The sequence below is a fragment of the Podarcis gaigeae genome, assembly GCF_964106915.1.
Source record: "Podarcis gaigeae genome assembly, chromosome: 13".
In the NCBI taxonomy this organism is placed as follows: Eukaryota; Metazoa; Chordata; class Lepidosauria; order Squamata; family Lacertidae; genus Podarcis; species Podarcis gaigeae.
Window position 1 is genome coordinate 3,521,685 of NC_139689.1, and position 17,620 is coordinate 3,539,304.

A 17,620-nucleotide genomic window follows, 5' to 3' on the forward strand; every position below is an offset into this window, starting at 1 on the left:
GCGGGGAGAGAGAAATGTGGTCAAGAGGTTTCAACACCAAATTGTATTCCACTTCTGCCCCCACTGGTCAGGCAAAAGCACAGCTATCCCATGGCCTCCCCAATCGCTTCCGCCTGCCAAAAATGTCCACTCCACTGGCAGGCCAATCGCCTATTCTGTCCCCCCCAGCCGCCCATGCACAATTGAGGGGATATACGCAGCATATTGTGGGTGTCAACCTTCAGGGATCCTCTGCTACCCCCCCCCATAACAACCAGCCCCCAGAGACCCAGTCAAACAGGGGAAGGGGATAATTTGAGTCTGGTGCGTTAGCACTGAGCAAGACCCTGGCTGCGTGCTGTTGGAGAGCATCTAAATATCAATGGACTCTTGAGTTTTGGTAACCTCTCCCTGCTTGCTTTGTCCAAACCTTTCTGTTAGGGGGAAGTTGCCTACTCAGTCAGTGGTCTATCTAGTTCAATATTGTCTAGATATTGTGGTCTATCTAGTTCAATATTGTCTAGACTATCTAGTTCAATATTGTCTAGATCTAGGGACGTGGGTGGCGCTGTGGGTTAAACCGCAGAGCCTAGGACTTGCTGATCAGATGGTCGGCGGTTCGAATCCCCGCGATGGGGTGAGCTCCCGTTGCTCAGTCCCTGCACCTGCCAACCTAGCAGTTTGAAAGCACGTCAAAGTGCAAGTAGATAAATAGGTACCGCTCCGGTGGGAAGGTAAACGGCGTGTCTGTGTGCTGCTCTGGTTTGCCAGAAGCGGCTTAGTCCTGCCGGCCACATGACCCAGAAGCTGTATGCCGGCTCCCTCAGCCAATAAAGCAAAATGAGCGCCGCAACCCCAGAGTCGGCCATGACTGGACCTAATGGTCAGGGGTATCTTTACCTTCACCTTGAGTTTTGGTACCCTCTCCCTGCTTGCTTTGTCCAAACCTTTCTGTTAGGGGGAGGAAGACCCAGGAAGTTGCCTACTCAGTCAATGGTCTATCTAGTTCAATATTGTCTATGCCGAGTTGCTTTCCTCAGTATCAGGTAGGAGTCTCTCACAGTCCCTGCTGGGGACTGAACTTTGGACATTCTGCATGCAAAGCAGGTGCTCTACCACGGAATGATTTCTCAGAACCTGTGGCATTTGTGTGATTCTTCGACTCTCCACTTCCGGCCTACCTGCTCAGCCACCTCGCGCACTGACTGGACGCTGGTCCCGTACAGGTGGCTGTTGTACTGGCCGGCCTCGATGAACTTGTGGCTCTGAATGTCCTTCTCCATCTTCTCCCGTGAGGCAACAAAATGGTAGTCTCGCCCATCCACTTCGTACTCCCGTTTCGGCCGAGTGGTGTCTGCAGAAGCGGGAGTGGGGAGTCTCCGTCAAGCACAGGGGAGCAAGAGTAGCCCAAGCCAAGGCTTCCTCCTGAAGCAGAAATCCTCCCCCCCCCCCATATTTTTATCTTGGGGCAGGGATAGGGACCCCGTCAGACTCACGTGGGACACAGGAGCCAAATTTGTCAGGGAACTCCGAGAGGAGGTCATCGTTGACTCGGTCCTTAGTGGGGCCCAGGATAATGATGGGTCGAGCGTAGTGAACTAGGGGTGGAAAAACCCAAAGAAATGGGAAATGGTCTGTGTTGGTGGAGAACACAACTCAAAAAAGGGAAATTGAAACCATCAGTTGATTACAACCAACCACAAAGCAAAGGGTGAGCTTCTGAGCCTTCCTCATTGTACAAACAACAACATCTATAATAATGTAATTCAGGGCTGAGGAAGGGAAGGGTTAGGGTTCTCACCTTCCATTTGTACAACGGTTTCATAGCTCAAGACAGCATCTTCTCGACCTGGAAGGGAAAGAAGGAGGCTGTTAAGTACAACCTGTTCAACCCAGAACAACTGCTCCTTAACGGGGAAAACAGCAAACTACAAAGGGCCTTCCCCAAACTGGTGCCCTCCAAATGTTTGGGGTTCAATTCTCAGCAGACCCCAGCCAGCACAGCCAAATGACACTGGGGGCTGATAGGAATTGTAGTCCAAAACCCATCTGTAGCGTGTCAGGTTTGGGAAGGCTGCTCTAGAGCAACAGGGAAATAGCGGCAAGTTCAGAGCCAGTGTGGTGTAGAGTGTCAGTTTAAGACCAAGGAGAACCATGGTTGAAATCCCCCCTTGGCCATGAAGCTGACTTGGTGGCTTTGGGCCACTCACTGTCTCTCAGTCAAATCTACCACACAGGGTTGTTGTGAGGATCATATGGGAAAGGGGGAAGAACCGCACATGCCACTTCAAGTTCCTTGGAGGAAAGGTAGGATATATAAAAGTAGAAAGAAATAAAATGGTGTGGAGAGAGAAGGGAGAAAGGAAAGGGGGGAAAGCCCCCACTCTTGTGGATTTCAAAGCATGGAAATATTTCTCAAAGGACAGGTTTGGGGCGGGGGAAAGAGTGAAGAGGAAGGCCTGGAGCATCTTTCCTCAACCTGGTGCCCTACAGCTGTTTTGGACTACAATTCCCATCAGTCCCCAGTCAGTATGGGCAGATGATGGTGCTAGGGGCCAATGGAAGTAGTAGGGCAAAACATCCAAGGGACCCAAGTTGGGGATGGGCAGCCAAGAGACAGACACCCACCTTGAGAGCCCGATCCTGGCACCCGATCCTGGAAGGAGAAGAAAGAAAGAAAGAAAGAAAGAAAGAAAGAAAGAAAGAAAGAAAGAAAGAAAGAAAGAAAGAAAGAAGAGACAGAGGGGAAAACCAATTAGCCTTGGAATTTCTGTCAGTATAGGGGGCACCAGCAGAAGCCCCCCCACCCCCGTGTTTAAGTGCAAGAGTTACCAAACAGGGAGATGGTGTGGGGCTCTTATCTCAGCCCCCAGAGGGATGCCAGGAAATTTTAGGGTCCGAATAAACACTACAAAAGTAGCTCACGTTAACTCTGGGGACCATCCCCAGGAGTGGAAAAGCAAGGCCCTTGTAACTTAGACGAAATAAACAAATGGCATTTGTAAGCTGCCCTGGGAGATTTGGGGGGGGGGGCGAGAAGCAGGGGGATAATGAAATAACTATTTCATTTCCATAATTCATGCAAGTGCTGAATCTCTATTTTTGTTATGTAACACACAAACACAGGAACCCCACAATGGAGCTCAAGGTTATCTGAAGAAACCGGCAGTAGATTCAGGACAAAGAAAAAGAAACACATCCCTCACACTGTGCCTTAACTTGCTTATGGGATCCACTCCTAAAAGAGGCATCCATGGCCCCCAAATTGGACAGCTTGAAAACTGGATTAAACCAATTGATAGAGGAAACGTACTTCCTGAAGGATCACAGAGTTGGAAGGGTCCTCGAGGGTCATCTAGCCCAACCCCTCTACTCGAGCCTCTCTTTGAAAACTTCTTCACAAAGGAGAGTCTGCCACCTTGTGAGGCAGTCTGTTCCACTGTCAAACCAGTCATATAACCAGGAAGTTCTGCCCAATGTTAAGCCAAAAATCCCCTTCCTAAGAGGCTGATTCGGGTCCTACAATCTGGAGCCACAGAAAAAGATGCGTGGAAAAAAAGATTTCTACTGAATCTGACCGCTGGTCCATCTAACTCAGCATTGTCCACACTGACTGGCAGAGGCCCTCCAGCATTTCAGGCCAAGGGCATTCTCAGCCCTATCTGGTGATGCTGTCGGGGACTAAACCTGGCACATTCTGCAGGTGAAGCAGATTCTCTACTCCTGAGCTATGATCCTTCCAAGATGTGCCCCTCAAACGTGTGGTTATCATGACACCTCTTAATCCACTCTTCTCCTGTCAAAACACACACCACTCTTCTGAATGCCAGTCATTTGGGTACGACAGTGGGAGGGGAAGGGAATTTGGTTAGCCCAGTCTTCTCTAACTGGTACCTTCCAGCTGCTTTGGAATACAACTCCCATCCTCCACAGTCTGTGCGGCCGTAGGATGGTGGGGCTAAAACGGGAGCTGTACAGTGGTACCTCAGGTTACATATGCTTCAGGTGACATATGCTTCAGCTTACAGACTCCGCTAACCCAGAAATAGTGCTTCAGGTTAAGAACTTTGCTTCAGGATGAGAACAGAAATTGTGCTCCAACGGCGCGGCAGCAGCGGGAGGCCCCATTAGCTAAAGTGGTGCTTCAGGTTAAGAACAGTTTCAGGTTAAGAACGGACCTCCGGAACAATTAAGTACTTAACCCGAGGTACCACTGTAGTCCAAAATATGTGGAAGACATGGGTGTAGCCAAGGGGGGGGGAGGGGGTAGCTCTCCCTCCTAAATCAATACAAATCAATACAAATCTGAGGTTCTACTCCCCCTCTAACAAAAATCCTGGCTATGCCCATGGCGGAGGGTGAGAAATTGTGGAAGGCTGGCCTAGAGGCTAGGGATGGAGACAAGCGAGTTGATGGGCAGGTCCAGTTCCCTGCATGTGGGGATCTGCCTTGTGTTGAAATGGCGCCCGCTGCGTGTGTGAGAAGACGAAGCATGTGGAGTTTGGAACTGACAGGGTTAAAACTCCGTGGTGTCCTGTATCTGGGAGGAGCTTAACGCAGAGAAGTGCGTCACAGTCTGTGTCACTTCAGACTTGTTACAGATAGGTAGCCGTGTTGGTCTGCCATAGTCAAAACAAAAAATTCCTTCCAGTAGCACCTTAAAGACCAACTAAGTTAGTTCTAGGTATGAGCTTTCGTGTGCATGCACACTTCTTCAGATACACTGAAACAGAAGTCACCAGACCCTTCTATATAGTGAGAAGGTGGGGAGGGGTATTGCTCAGAAGGGTGGTGGGAATGGGTGATTGGCAGATAGCTGTGATGAGCCTGTTGACGACTCTTAACGACTGCAATAGGTCTTACAGGAAAAAGCAAGGGGTGAGAAGGTGAAAAATGGCTTTGTCATGTATAATGAGATAAGAATCCAATGTCTTTGTTCAGACCAGGTCTCTCCATGGTTTTAAGTTTGGTAATAAGTTGCAATTCAGCAGCTTCTCTTTCCAGTCTATTTCTCATTATACATGACAAAGCCATTTTTCACCTTCTCACCCCTTGCTTTTTCCTGTAAGACCTATTGCAGTCGTTAAGAGTCGTCAACAGGCTCATCACAGCTATCTGCCAATCACCCATTCCCACCACCCTTCTGAGCAATACCCCTCCCCACCTTCTCACTATATAGAAGGGTCTGGTGACTTCTGTTTCAGTGTATCTGAAGAAGTGTGCATGCACACGAAAGCTCATACCTAGAACTAACTTAGTTGGTCTTTAAGGTGCTACTGGAAGGAATTTTTTGTTCAGACTTGCTTTCACTTCTGCCTGAGACGCAGCTCAGCTCGGAGGCTGCGTGTGTGCTTTTGGAGCACAGAGAATGTCGGAGGTTTCTGATGGATTTACTGCTTTGTAAATAAACGCTTCTAGAGATAAGAACCGAACTGTCTTTGGACTTGATTTATCCCTCATCTCACATGGACGCAGGACCGCTGCTACTCTGCTCTCCTGCCAGGTCAGCTCCCCAGCAGAGCCACGCAGGGAAGCCTGACTGGACGCAGGATTTGTTTACACCAAAAAAGCATACTTGCACACTGGGGTGCAAGTGGGAAGCTTTTTCGTCAGGATGAAGTTCTCCCTCTTTCACACACGCACACAAGAGTGCCTTTTTTCAGCTTCCACCAACAAGAGAGGGATGGAGCATGAGTTACCTTTGCTTTTAGCCGTGTCCATTCCCGTCGCTCGACCCTGCGGGAGAAAGAGAGAGACAAACAGAGGGCGGAGGCTTAGGGCAGTGACACAAACAGCTTCCCTCTGATCCCGCCCCCAACTGCCAAGACCCCTTCACACATACCGCCTTTTGCTGGGGATGAAGCCAATCTCATCGCTGTCGCCATCCGGGTGGACGCGCCGCGCCTGCCACCACTCCTCGTCGGAAGCGTCAATCACGTGCAGGACGTCGCCAAAATGGAAGCTCAGCGCTTGGCTCAGGAAACCGCAGTCCTTGGTCTTATCATAGTCAAAGAGCGCCCTGGGAGTTGGGAGGGAGAGGAGGTTGGCCAGGGGTGAACACAGGAGCAGTGGGAGATGGTGCCCATTGGAAAGGGTGGGGCAGAAGGCAGGGAGACCCAACAGGAGGTGCAGCCAGAGCCTTCTGGGTTGGGATCACATTTACACCATGCGCCGAGGGCCTTCTGGTGGTTCCCTCATTGCAAGAAGTGAGGCTACAGTGAACCAGGCAGAGGGCCTTCTCGGTAGTGGCGCCCGCCCTGTGGAACACCCTCCCATCAGGAGTCAAGGAAATACAGTGGTGCCTCGCAAGACGAAATTAATCCGTTCTGTGAGGCTCTTCGTATAGCGGTTTTTTCGTCTTGCGAAGCAAGCCCATTGACAGCTTAGTGGATTAGCGCTATTAGCGGTTTAGCGGCTTTTAGCGATCAGCTGTTAAGCGGCTTAGCGACTTAGGAAAAGGGGGGGAGGGGAAAAAACCCGCAGGAACTCGCAAGACATTTTCGTCTTGCGAAGCAAGCCCATAGGGAAATTCGTTTTGCGAAGCACCTCCAAAACGGAAAACTCTTTCGTCTAGCGGGTTTTCCGTCTTGCGAGGCGTTCGTCTTGCGGGGCACCACTGTAAGCAGTTATCCTATTTTTAAAAGACATCTGAAGGCAGCCCTGTTTAGGGAAGTTTATAATATTTAATGCTGTATTGTTTTTAACATGTGATTGGGAGCTGATTGGGAGCCGCCCAGAGTGGCTGGGGAGACTCAGCCAGATGGGCGGGTTATAAATAAATTATTATTATTATTATTATTATTATTATTATTATTATTATTATTATTAATGCAGTCTGAAGCTAATTTAAACAGTCATGGCAGACCCTGACAAATTATGAGCGCTTTGGTTCTTTGAGGTTGGTGAGAATTGTTAGGAGATTCCCCACCTACCCCCCTCTTCAGATTCATAGTGGTTTAACAGTCAATCTCTCTTCATGGGGAACTCTGGGAACTGCTGCTATTGGAGGAGAATGGGGGTCTCCTTACAACCCTCACCACCTTTAACAAGCCACACTTCCCAGGATGCTTTGGGGCAAAGCATGAGGGTTTAAAGAGGTATTGTATTGTTTTAAGTGTCCACAATCAGGACAGAGCTGACTTCCTGCATAAGGTTGTCTGGGGTGGTTGTTGTCTCTCTAATTCTGCATTATGCCACGTTCTCAATGGCAGCCATTTTGTGTTATGTCATACCCCCTGAAAGCCACTTTGTGATTGGCTCCCCCAGCACTCTCCCAAAATTTGAAATTTGCCCACTAGTCCAAAAGGGTGGGCAACAGCTGATCCAGAGAGAATACGGTATGTAAATTCTGAAAGGGAACATTTTCTGCATTGACAGAATTGCTTGGGTGGCCTGGGGATATTTGCAGTACAGTGGTACCTCGGGTTAGATATGCTTCAGGTTACATACACTTCAGGTTACAGACTCTGCTAACCCAGAAATAGTACCTCGGGTTAAGAACTTTGCTTCAGGATAAGAACAGAAATAGTGCTCTGGCAGCGTGGCGGCAGCGGGAGGTCCCATTAGCTAAAGTGGTACTTCTGGTTAAGTACAGTTTCAGGTTAAGAACAGACCTCCAGAACGAATTAAGTACTTAACCCAAGGTACCACTGTACTTACTTTATGGAGGGCTAATCTGTGGTCACTCAGAAGTTGTTGGAAGACTCCAACTCCCATCAGCACAGACCAGGGTCAGGAAAGATGGGAGTTGTAGTCCAGCAACATCAGCAGGGCTATACTATTTTTCAACCCTGGACATAAAGAGACACTAAGTCTGGTTATAGGTTTCAGACTCAAAACAACATAAAAGGGATGGTTTTGGTTAAAATGCCTCTCTGTTTCAAAGGAAAGAGGTTATCATAATTCATAATTGCTTATATGGAACTCTAGCTGAACAGAGCCCTTTATCATTCTTATCCAGCCGTAAGACAACCCTGACATGCTCCTATTTTACAGGTGGGAGAAAGTGAGCCCAAGGAAGAAAATGGCTTTTGAACCCAGCCCCCATAGATCAAACTCAAAGGGACCTGCAGTATTATGGATTCTGGTGGTGTCTACTAGTAATTCAGGAACAGGGGGCGGGGGATGGCCAAGTTATTGAGGAGAAGGCAGGTGTGATCTCACCGGATGTAGAAACCCCTCTTGGGGTTGCTCCGCAGCGATGCTGTCCCTGAGCCCAAGCTGCTGTTCATCAGCTGCTCCCGGAGGTCGTGGATCTTGGCCTCAAAGCGGCTGTACTCTGCAGTGGGTGGTTACAGAAAGGGTCAGGCTCAGTATGACTCAACTTCCCTCACAGAATCATCTAGTTCATTCGGCTACACAGCTGCCCACATGCCCACCCAACTCCACAACCCAGTCTTCCAAACCTTCCACCAGTCTCCACAGATCAAACTATCAATTTAAAGCACTATGATACCTCTTTAAGCAATCATTGCTTCTCCCAAAGAATTCTGGCAGCTGTGATTTGTTATGGGTGCTAAAAATGGTTAGGAGACACTCCACCCATTCCCCTCAAAGAGCTGCAGTTGCCAGAGGGGTTATACAATCTCTCTCTCTTCCCCAGGTAGCCTTGTGAGGGGAAAAAGAGGTCTCCCAACACCTTTTAGCACCCATAACAAACTACAGCTCCCAGAATTCTTTGGGGGGGGGGTGAGGGAAGCCATGACAACTTAAAAGTGGCATGATACCGCTTTAAATGCACAGTGTAAATGTGGCCCCAGCCCCCCACAAACCACTGACCAGACCCCATTGCACAGTTTCCCTCTCACCTCAACCATATTGGGCACACCTGGGCCATGCAGCTTCCAGCACCTCTTTAGTCTTCTCAGTCCAATTGAATCCTACCCATCTACCATATTTTTTGCTCTATAGGACGCACCTGACCATAGGACGCACCTTGTTTTAGAGGGGGAGAACAAGAAAAAAAAAAATCCCCCCCCCCTCTGCCCAGCGCCCCTTCAGCAAAGCGGCAGGAGGCGCTGCACAGAGAGGGGGAGAAAGTTTTTTCCTTGTTCTCCCCCTCTAAAACAAGGCGTCGTTCAAGGTGTGTTCAGTCACCTTCAGGCGGCTACCTTGGAAGCCTGGAGAGCGAGAGGGGTCGGTGCGCACTAACCCCTCTCGCTATCCAGGCTTCAGTGAAGGCAACCTTCAGTGAAGGTTCCTTTCAACCTGCTCTTTGGGGCTGACGGGGGGAAACCCTTCCCCCCCCAGCCTCAAAGAGCAGGTCGGGGAGCAGCAGGAAGGCGCGCAGCCTTCCGCTGCTCCCCGAGCTTGTGGGGCTGGTGGGGGGGGGAGCACTGCCCCCAGCCCCAAAGAGCAAAGAAGCCAAGACAGCGAGCGGGATGCATCCCACTCCTGTCTTGGTTTCTGCCATAGCCGCGCGCAACCTCTCCAGCCGGGAGAGGCTGAACGGGGCTATGGCTTCTTTAGCCCCGTGCAACTTCTCTGGCAGGCAGAGGCTGGGAGAAGGGACTGACTGGCTGCAGAAAAGCCCGCAAGAGCCGCGCAGAGCTTGCATGTGGCTTTTGGGGGCTTTTCCTGCCTGCCTCCCCCCTGCATTCGCTCCATAGGACGCACACACATTTCCCCTTTGTTTTTAGAGGGGGGAAAGTGCGTCCTATAGAGCAAAAAATACGGTACCTACAGACTGCCCCCTCCCTTTGTCACACATGGCCTTGCCCTACATGTGCCTGCAACCAACCAACCCAACTTCCCACCCTTCTGTCTTTCCATTTTCCCATCAACAGGCACCAATCTTTTCCCATGTGGTTCCTTGACCACCTTTCCTTGCAATCGTGCAATCTCTCCATTCATTCATCCCTGAAGGTGAAAATGAGGAGGATTCTACCCTAGGCCATCTTCACCGCCCCTTACATTGCTCCTTGGATAGCAGTCACCACTGCCCCACCCCACTTGGCAGCAACAGGACCATTTCCCAGGCAGTTCACACACACACAAATCTCTTCCCTCTCAGGAGGGGCTTCTGCAGAACAGAACTCACCATCCGGTTTGTACTGAGCAATGATGGTGACCGTCTGGCCGGCGTTTTTCAGAGCAATGGCTGCTTGTTCGTGTGTGGCGTTCCTGAGGTCCACACCGTTGACCTGGGAAGGAAAAAGCACCCAAAATGATCAAGAGGCTGGGCCAACATCTGAGGCTATTTGCCTTAGAAAAAGAGGAAAGTAAAGGAGGGAACATAATAGAGGTATATAACATTATTCAGAGTGTGGGAAAGAAGTCCCTTCAGGCTGGTGGTGGCTTTTTGCAGGGGGGGGGGGCCTCCTGCAACAAGTCATGGCTGTGATAATAGAGAATTAGGAGTGGATTTATAGCAGGCTACCAACACATCATTCCACTTTATTACTGCCATCTGGAGTGCTTTAACGCTAGAGTGCTTTAACTACCACAACTCTGGGAATTGTAGTTTTGCATGGGATAGAGGGGCCTCTTAACAACTCTCAGCACCCTTAACAAACTACAGCTCCCATGATTCTTTGGGGGACGCTATCACTGTGGTATCATGGTGCTTTCAATGTATGGTGTGAACATGACCAAACATGGGACAAAAAAATAAACCAGAACATTTGTGGTATAAAAATTTACAGAATTTCAGGAGGAAGTTATGGAATATGAACTAATTAGAAAGAAAGCAGCATGTCCACGCCAAAACATTTGCAGGAACATACCATGCTGAAAGTGGGATCAAGTATAAAAATCACCCCAATACAATCATGAGCGCAAATAATCATGAATGCAGAATAAAAAGGAAGTCCAGAGGGGACCAAAGTGGACAGAGAGAAATTTTTCCCTTTTGTAATACAGGAAGCCAGCAGGATCATAAAACAAAGTTGAATGTTGGAAGACAGACAAAAGGAACGATGTCTCCATATAGCACAGAGTTAAAACTCTGGCTTTTGCTACCACAAGATGTAGAGATTGCTTTAGAAGACAAATTCATGGAGGAAGAAAACCCTGGGATAGCTCAGTTGGCAGAGGATGAGACTCTTAACCTCAAGGTCGTGGGTTAGAGCCCCACGAAGGGCAAAATATTCCTGCATTACAGGAGGCTGACTAAACGACCCTCATGGTCCCTTCCAACTCTACAGATCTCTGATTCTATCAACAGCTACTAACCAGGGTGGCAATGTGCTGCATCCAGGATAAGAGGGAGCTGGTCTCTGAATAACCGTTTGCTTGGGGTTGTGAGAAGGGGGTGGGTACTGCGCTCGTGGCCTAGTTATGGACTTCTCTTTGGGGCACCCGATTGTCCATTATGGGAAACTGGACTAGATGGGCCTTTGATCCGATCCAGCAGGGCTAATCTTAATTCTTATGAAGGGGGGTGGGCATCATTTGGGTTTAATCGTAGGGTACCAGCCGATTGCCTCTTCCAACCAAGCGCCTGCCAATGCAGGGATAAGGAACGGTTCTTACCGAGAGGATCTGGTCCCCTTTCCGGAGCTCCCCACTGAGGTCGGCCGGCCCCCCAGCCAGGATGAAAGAGATGAAGATTCCCTCGCCATCTTCACCCCCAACAATGTTGAAGCCCAGCCCTGTTGAGCCACGGTGAATGACAATGCGACGCGGTTCCCTGCAGAAGGAAGGAGAGTAATTGGGGGGAACTGGAAGCAGCTTGCTGACTGCGGATGCAGCGGCAGGCAGCAACGAGCCACCAACTCCAAATGCCCGACAGGACTGGGGCCTACACAACCCCCACAGGAAAGAGGAAGTTGGGGGCTGGCTGCATTACTAGGTAAGGTAAAGGTAAAGGGACCCCTGACCATTAGGTCCAGTCGTGGCCGACTCTGGGATTGCGGCACTCATCTCGCTTTACTGGCCGAGGGAGCCGGCGTCCAGCTTCAGGGTCATGTGGCCAGCAGGACTAAGCTGCTTCTGGAGAACCAGAGCAGTGCACGGAAACGCCGTTTACCTTCCCGCCGGAGCGGTACCTATTGATCTACTTGCACTTTGACGTGCTTTCAAACTGCTAGGTTGGCAGGAGCAGGGACAGAGCAACGGGAGCTCACCCCGTCGCGGGGATTCGAACCGCCGACCTTCTGATCGGCAAGCCCTAGGCTCCGTGGTTTAACCCACAGCGCCACCCGCATCTGGCTGCATTACTACCCTGTGCCAAAATATTCACAACTCTGGCAGCCTTGAGTAGCTGGATATAGGATGGATGAGATGCACGCGAGGTGATGGGGGAAGAAGGGTGCAGCTTTAAACTGGGCAACAGAGAGAAACTCTTCAGGACCATGGACAGCAAATGCTGCTTGGTGGTGCTATGGGAAACCAGAACAGCCACGCCCAGAGGGAGGAGCCAGAAAGGGCACAGCTTACCTGGGTATATCCTCCTCACCCATCAGCTCCTTAGGGATGGGGGAGTACCTCCGAGGGGAGGTGGGGGTCATGGCTTGTGGATAGTCTGTGCCCAGGTAGCTCTGGTGACCAATTTCATTGTCGAGATGCTGGGAATAGGCTGTCAGAAGGCATGAAAAAAGAAAAAGATAAAAGCTTTAACAGCACAGCACAGTGGAAAGCAGTGAAACCAAAGTTATGAACGCAACATTGAGAGCTCTTAAATCAGGCTGGACAACAGCAAATCGTGTCCCACTATTATTAACATGGTATGTTAAACACTTTGCTAACTTTCTAAATCCAGCAGTATTTATAACTGCAAATGCGTCAATAAAAATGTGAAATGTGTGGAACACAAAAATCTAGTTTTTCAAGCATCTTTGGTTTAGGATAATCTTCCACCATCAAATCCAGTTGTGTCCCAGACAGTGTCTGAACTGACACTCCCTTTTAACCGGTTGTCCACAAGACAGCCAAACACAGACACAGTAGGGAGAACAGGAAACCACTCACAGGAAGTGATGTCAGGCGGGGCGTAAGAATCATTCAGGTAAACATTTGTGGGTTTGGCCACCTTCAAGTACACGACGTCGTATGTGTTCTTCAGGGCTGCAACGGCATCTTCGTGCATAACATCTTCAAGGCTCACATTGTTTACCTGGCAAGGTGTGGGCATGGGAAAGCATATATAACAATAATCCCTGCTTATAGAAATGTAGCATTTCAAGGAGAAGGGTGGGCTTTCAGTCCTCTGGTTCCTAGTTGCAGGCTGGAGTGGTACTCAGTGATCTGGGGACGTTCTCTGCTTCCAAACCTGCCCAAGGTCTGGCTGATCACATGCCTTGTGTCTGCTCCAGCCTTTGCCAAACTGGTGCCCTCCAGATGTTTTGGACTACAACTCCCATCAGCCCCAGACTGGGAGCTGTAGTCCAGAACATCTGGAAGGGACCAGATTAGCAAAGGCTGCTTTATTCACTGCACCTCTCCTCTCCCAAAAATCAACCCACCCAACACCCAGTCTCCAATTACTAGTGTGGGGTAGCGTGCAGAGGTTTAGGCCGAGGAAAAATAACACCTTCATGACTCCAATGGGATAAGGCAGAGCAGCCCTTTTTACTTAGGTTGGTAAAAATAAATAAAAATAGACACTACAAGAAGAGAATTAAGTATTTCTGTGAGATGCGGAATTGGGGCAGTCAAACATTCACAGGGCCAAAGAAACTCAAGACACAGAACAGCTAGGATTGAGCGAGGTTTTGGTCTTCAATGAATTCTGTGGGTTTCCAGGGCTAACAAATCAAATTACCCAGATTTGTGCAGAGAGGTAGTTTGTTTTGCATTGTGTACCATTTTCAACAGTCTAATATTTTAGGCCCCTTTTGACAAGCCCCAAGGCTGCACCCCACTTAAATACTTAAAACCACAGGCCATCTCTGTTGTGTTTTTCACTTTTGGGGGTTGGAGTTCTTGCGAGACTCCCCTCCCTCCCCTCATTTTCTGTTTACCCTCAGAAAGAACCCAGGGAAACCACTCAGTCCATTTAAATTATTTTTGCTATTTATTCCATTTATTCCATTTAATTCCCACCTTCCTCCAAGTAGCTCAACGTGGTGTACATGGTTCTCCCCTCTTTCCATTTTATCCTTACGAGAACCCTGTGCAGTAGATTAGGCTGAGAGGAGACTGTGACTGGCCCAAGGTCACCCAGCAAGCTTTATGACTGAGCAGGGATTTGAACGCTGGTCTCCCAGATTTCCCTCCCCTTCTTCCCTTCCCTGAAGTCTGGGTATGGACCAGACCAACAGGCCCAGCTGCTCTCTGGCATCAGGCCTTCTCCACCTATCCTTACCGCCAGGATCTTGTCCCCAATCTGCAGGCGCCCATCCTTATGGGCCGCACCCCCCTCTATGATTTTGGTGACGTAGATACTATTGTCGCCGGGGATGTGCTGGTTGCCAACGCCACCTGCAATGCTGAAGCCAAGACCTGTGGGGAAGGGAGGAAGGTGGGAAGAGAAAGAATAAAAGAATAAGAAAATCAACAGTACGTTTCCAAGCACAATTCAAAGTGTTGGTGCTGACCTTGAAAGCCCTAAACGGCCTCAAAGGCCCAGCAGACCTGAAGGAGCGTCTCCACCCCCATCGTTCTGCCCGGACACTGAGGTCCAGCTCCGAGGGCCTTCTGGCAGTTCCCTCATTGCAAGAAGTAAGGTTACAGGGAACCAGGCAGAGGGCCTTCTCGGTAGTGGCGCCCGCCCTGTGGAACGCCCTCCCAGCAGATGTCAAGGCAATAAACAACTATTTTACTTTTAAAAGACAAATGAAGGCAGCCCTCTTTAGGGAAGTTTTTAATGTCTAATGCTGTATTGTTTTTAATATTCAGTTGGAAGCCGCCCAGAGTGGCTGGGGAAACCCAGCCAGATGGACGGGGTATAAATAATACATTATTATTATTATTATTATTATTATTATTATTATTATTATTATTATTACTATTCAGGTAAGGAAGTAAGTGGCACCAGCAGAGGCAGAGACTTTTGAAGAGGGCGGGGTTTACTCCCCCATGGGATGAGCCTTTTTAGAAAGGTGATAATTCTCCATAGTGCAAGGGGACAGAGTCATTGAGACAAGATGGAATTCCCCATAGTAGGTTGTATCCAGTTTTCCTAGAGTAGCCTCCTCCAGCCCCCATAGCTAGCTGGGGCTGATGGGAGTTGTAGTACAAAATATCTGGAGGGCAGCAGGCTGCATGGAATGGGAGAAGCTAGATCAGTATATGTCCATTCACTTGTGGCAATTCATCCCCAAGAGGGGGATGAAGTGAGAGAATTTATTCCCCCGCCAGGCTTGTGTTCCTTGCAGATATGCAAACAATGTCCATGCATTTTGCAACCGCGTACATCCAATTTTGGATGCAATTCCATTTTGAAGTTGGAGGCTTTGAATACTTGAAAAGCAGAGCTTGCAGTTCAGCTGAGCATGGATTTTATTTGCATTATGCTCCTGTGGTTTACTAAGCTCTTTTTGCCTTTTGCAGAGTCAGGAAAAATAAGGAGTGTTTGTTTTTAAACAAACTTTTAAAAGTCCGTGGAGAAATTGAGAAGTGAAACTGGAATTAAGTTATTTAGGGTTGTAGCCAATGCTAGCCCTACTCAGAGCAGACCCACTGAAATTAATGAGGATGACAATACTAGTTTCATTAATCTCAATGGGCCTACTATAAGTAGGACTTGAATTGGACACAACTGAATATTGGTCTCTGTTTCCACAGGAAATAGCTCTGTGTGTGTGTGTGTGTGTGTGGCCCCACCTACTACTGCTTTCCACCAGGATAAAGTGCTGCTTAGCCCACAAAGGTGGTATAGAAATTTGATAAATAAATAAACAAACTAACCTGGACCCTGTAATCACCCTCTGAGGCCGTTCTTAGTGTGTTTCCTCCACGAGAGGTCTGGAGGGCGGCAACACAAGAACGGACCTTTTCTGTAGTGGCTCCCCGTGGGATGGTCTCCCCAGGGAGGCTCGTCTGGCACCTTCATTACATATCTTTAGTTACCAGGCAAAAATGTTCCTCTTCTCCCAGACCTTTGGCTAATTAAACAATCTATGGCCTTTAAAACTACAGCGGGCGGCTTATTGTTTTTGTTTGTTACTAAGTTATGCATTTTTGTGTTTTTATATATGTGATCCTCAGATGAAAGGTGGTATAGAAATTTAAATTAATAAAGAAAATGATGATGATGATAATAATAATAATAATAGGTTGTCCATCCTTGATTCAGGATTATGGCGCTTCCCTTGAAATAAGGAGGGAGGATGCTCCTAAGAGGAAAAGCCTCTGCAAAACAGCTTTCTGCAGTCCCTTCTCATGCACCTGAAGGGTTGGGTGCTCTCTCTTTAAGGAGTTGTCGGGGGGGGGGGGGGAGGCAGAGCTAGGCTCCCTCACCTTTGGGGCCTTTGATCAGCTTGATCTCCATGACCTTCTCGGCCAGGGGTTTCCTGCGCATGACATAGAGACGCACAATGGAGCCGGCCTCCTTCAGGGCCTCAACAGCCGTGCTGTGCGTTACCTCCCGCACGTCCACATCATTGACGAAGAGGATGCTGTCGTTCACCCTGTGTCACAGCCAGATCAGAAAGACACGTTTAGCGCCAGGATACTGGGAGCTACTGAAACATGTGGGGCCACTGCCCTAGGGTAAAAAGTACTGGACAAAAGTCTCATTGATAACCAGACAAACGATTCACCCACCCACTTCTCCAGCTCTCTTGAAACTCGCTCGTTGATCCTCATCCCCTTTTCTTTTTTGAAAAGTGAGATGGCAAGGATTGAACCTCAGAACCTTCTACACGGCAAAGAAACTGTTCCAACAAAAGCCCCTGCAGGCACGTAAGGGGCTGAAGACACCTTTGTATTGACTGGGCCAATGAAGGAACATAGGATGCTACCATGTACTGAGTCAGATCAGTGGCCCAACTAGATCAATTTTCCCCACGCAGACAACAGTGGCTCTCCAAAATTTCAGGCAGAAGTCTCTCCCAGCCCTACCAGGAGATGCCATTGGTGACTGAACCTGGGACCTTCTGCATGCAAAGCAGGTGCTCGATCCCTGAGCTATGTCCCTTTCTTCAAAACTTAGGAATATAGAAAGCCGCCTTATATTGAACCAGACAAATGGTCCATCTAATTCAGTATTGTTCACACTGATAGAGTGGCTCGCCAGGATTTCAGCCTGGGTTCTCTCCCAGCTCCCCTTGGAGATGCCATTTATGCTGTGAACCACCCTGAGATCTACAGATAAAGGGTGGTATACAAATTTAATTACTTATTTACAATACCAGGGGATTGAAACTGGGAACTTTTGCAGATGTTCTATGACCTCTGAGCCCTTTCCCAAACTCCCATATGACCAGCTTATGGAGCATTCATCCTGATTTGCTTTTGCAGGGAGTTTATAGACAATGTGGGCTATTTAATGAGCATTCGTTTTCATTTGCATCAGAGCAAGTGTTATCCCACAATTTCCAATGCATCTCTCCACTTTCCTTATCGCAATAAGTCCGCTCTTTGGGGGAAAAGCAAGTTTGTTGCATAAGAGGACTAGCCCACTTTCACCGTGCAGCCTGAAATTGCTGGGATGAATCCCATGTGGGACTAATGGCCATCTGGAAGTGCCTTAGAAAAAGACTCACTGTCTCCAGCCCAGTCAGCATCCTCCCTACAAAAAAAAGCTTCCCCCAAAGCC

General features: G+C 48.8%; 1 protein-coding gene across 17 annotated transcripts in view; it reads right to left on the bottom strand.

Moving 5' to 3' along the window:
- Positions 1 to 17,620, bottom strand: part of DLG4 (discs large MAGUK scaffold protein 4) — a 135,953-nt gene that overhangs the window by 6,925 nt on the left and 111,408 nt on the right. For all 17 annotated transcript variants that reach the window (XM_083706653.1, XM_083706652.1, XM_083706650.1 and 14 more), the window contains 13 exons: positions 16,321 to 16,490; positions 14,225 to 14,361; positions 12,889 to 13,033; positions 12,358 to 12,496; positions 11,452 to 11,608; positions 10,019 to 10,121; positions 8,143 to 8,257; positions 5,822 to 5,998; positions 5,679 to 5,715; positions 2,608 to 2,635; positions 1,781 to 1,828; positions 1,476 to 1,577; positions 1,161 to 1,333 (listed from right to left, as the gene is read on the bottom strand). In XM_083706653.1, coding sequence (XP_083562779.1) covers positions 1,161 to 1,333; positions 1,476 to 1,577; positions 1,781 to 1,828; positions 2,608 to 2,635; positions 5,679 to 5,715; positions 5,822 to 5,998; positions 8,143 to 8,257; positions 10,019 to 10,121; positions 11,452 to 11,608; positions 12,358 to 12,496; positions 12,889 to 13,033; positions 14,225 to 14,361; positions 16,321 to 16,490 — 1,531 coding nt within the window. The remainder of the gene's footprint in view (positions 1 to 1,160; positions 1,334 to 1,475; positions 1,578 to 1,780; positions 1,829 to 2,607; positions 2,636 to 5,678; positions 5,716 to 5,821; positions 5,999 to 8,142; positions 8,258 to 10,018; positions 10,122 to 11,451; positions 11,609 to 12,357; positions 12,497 to 12,888; positions 13,034 to 14,224; positions 14,362 to 16,320; positions 16,491 to 17,620) is intronic.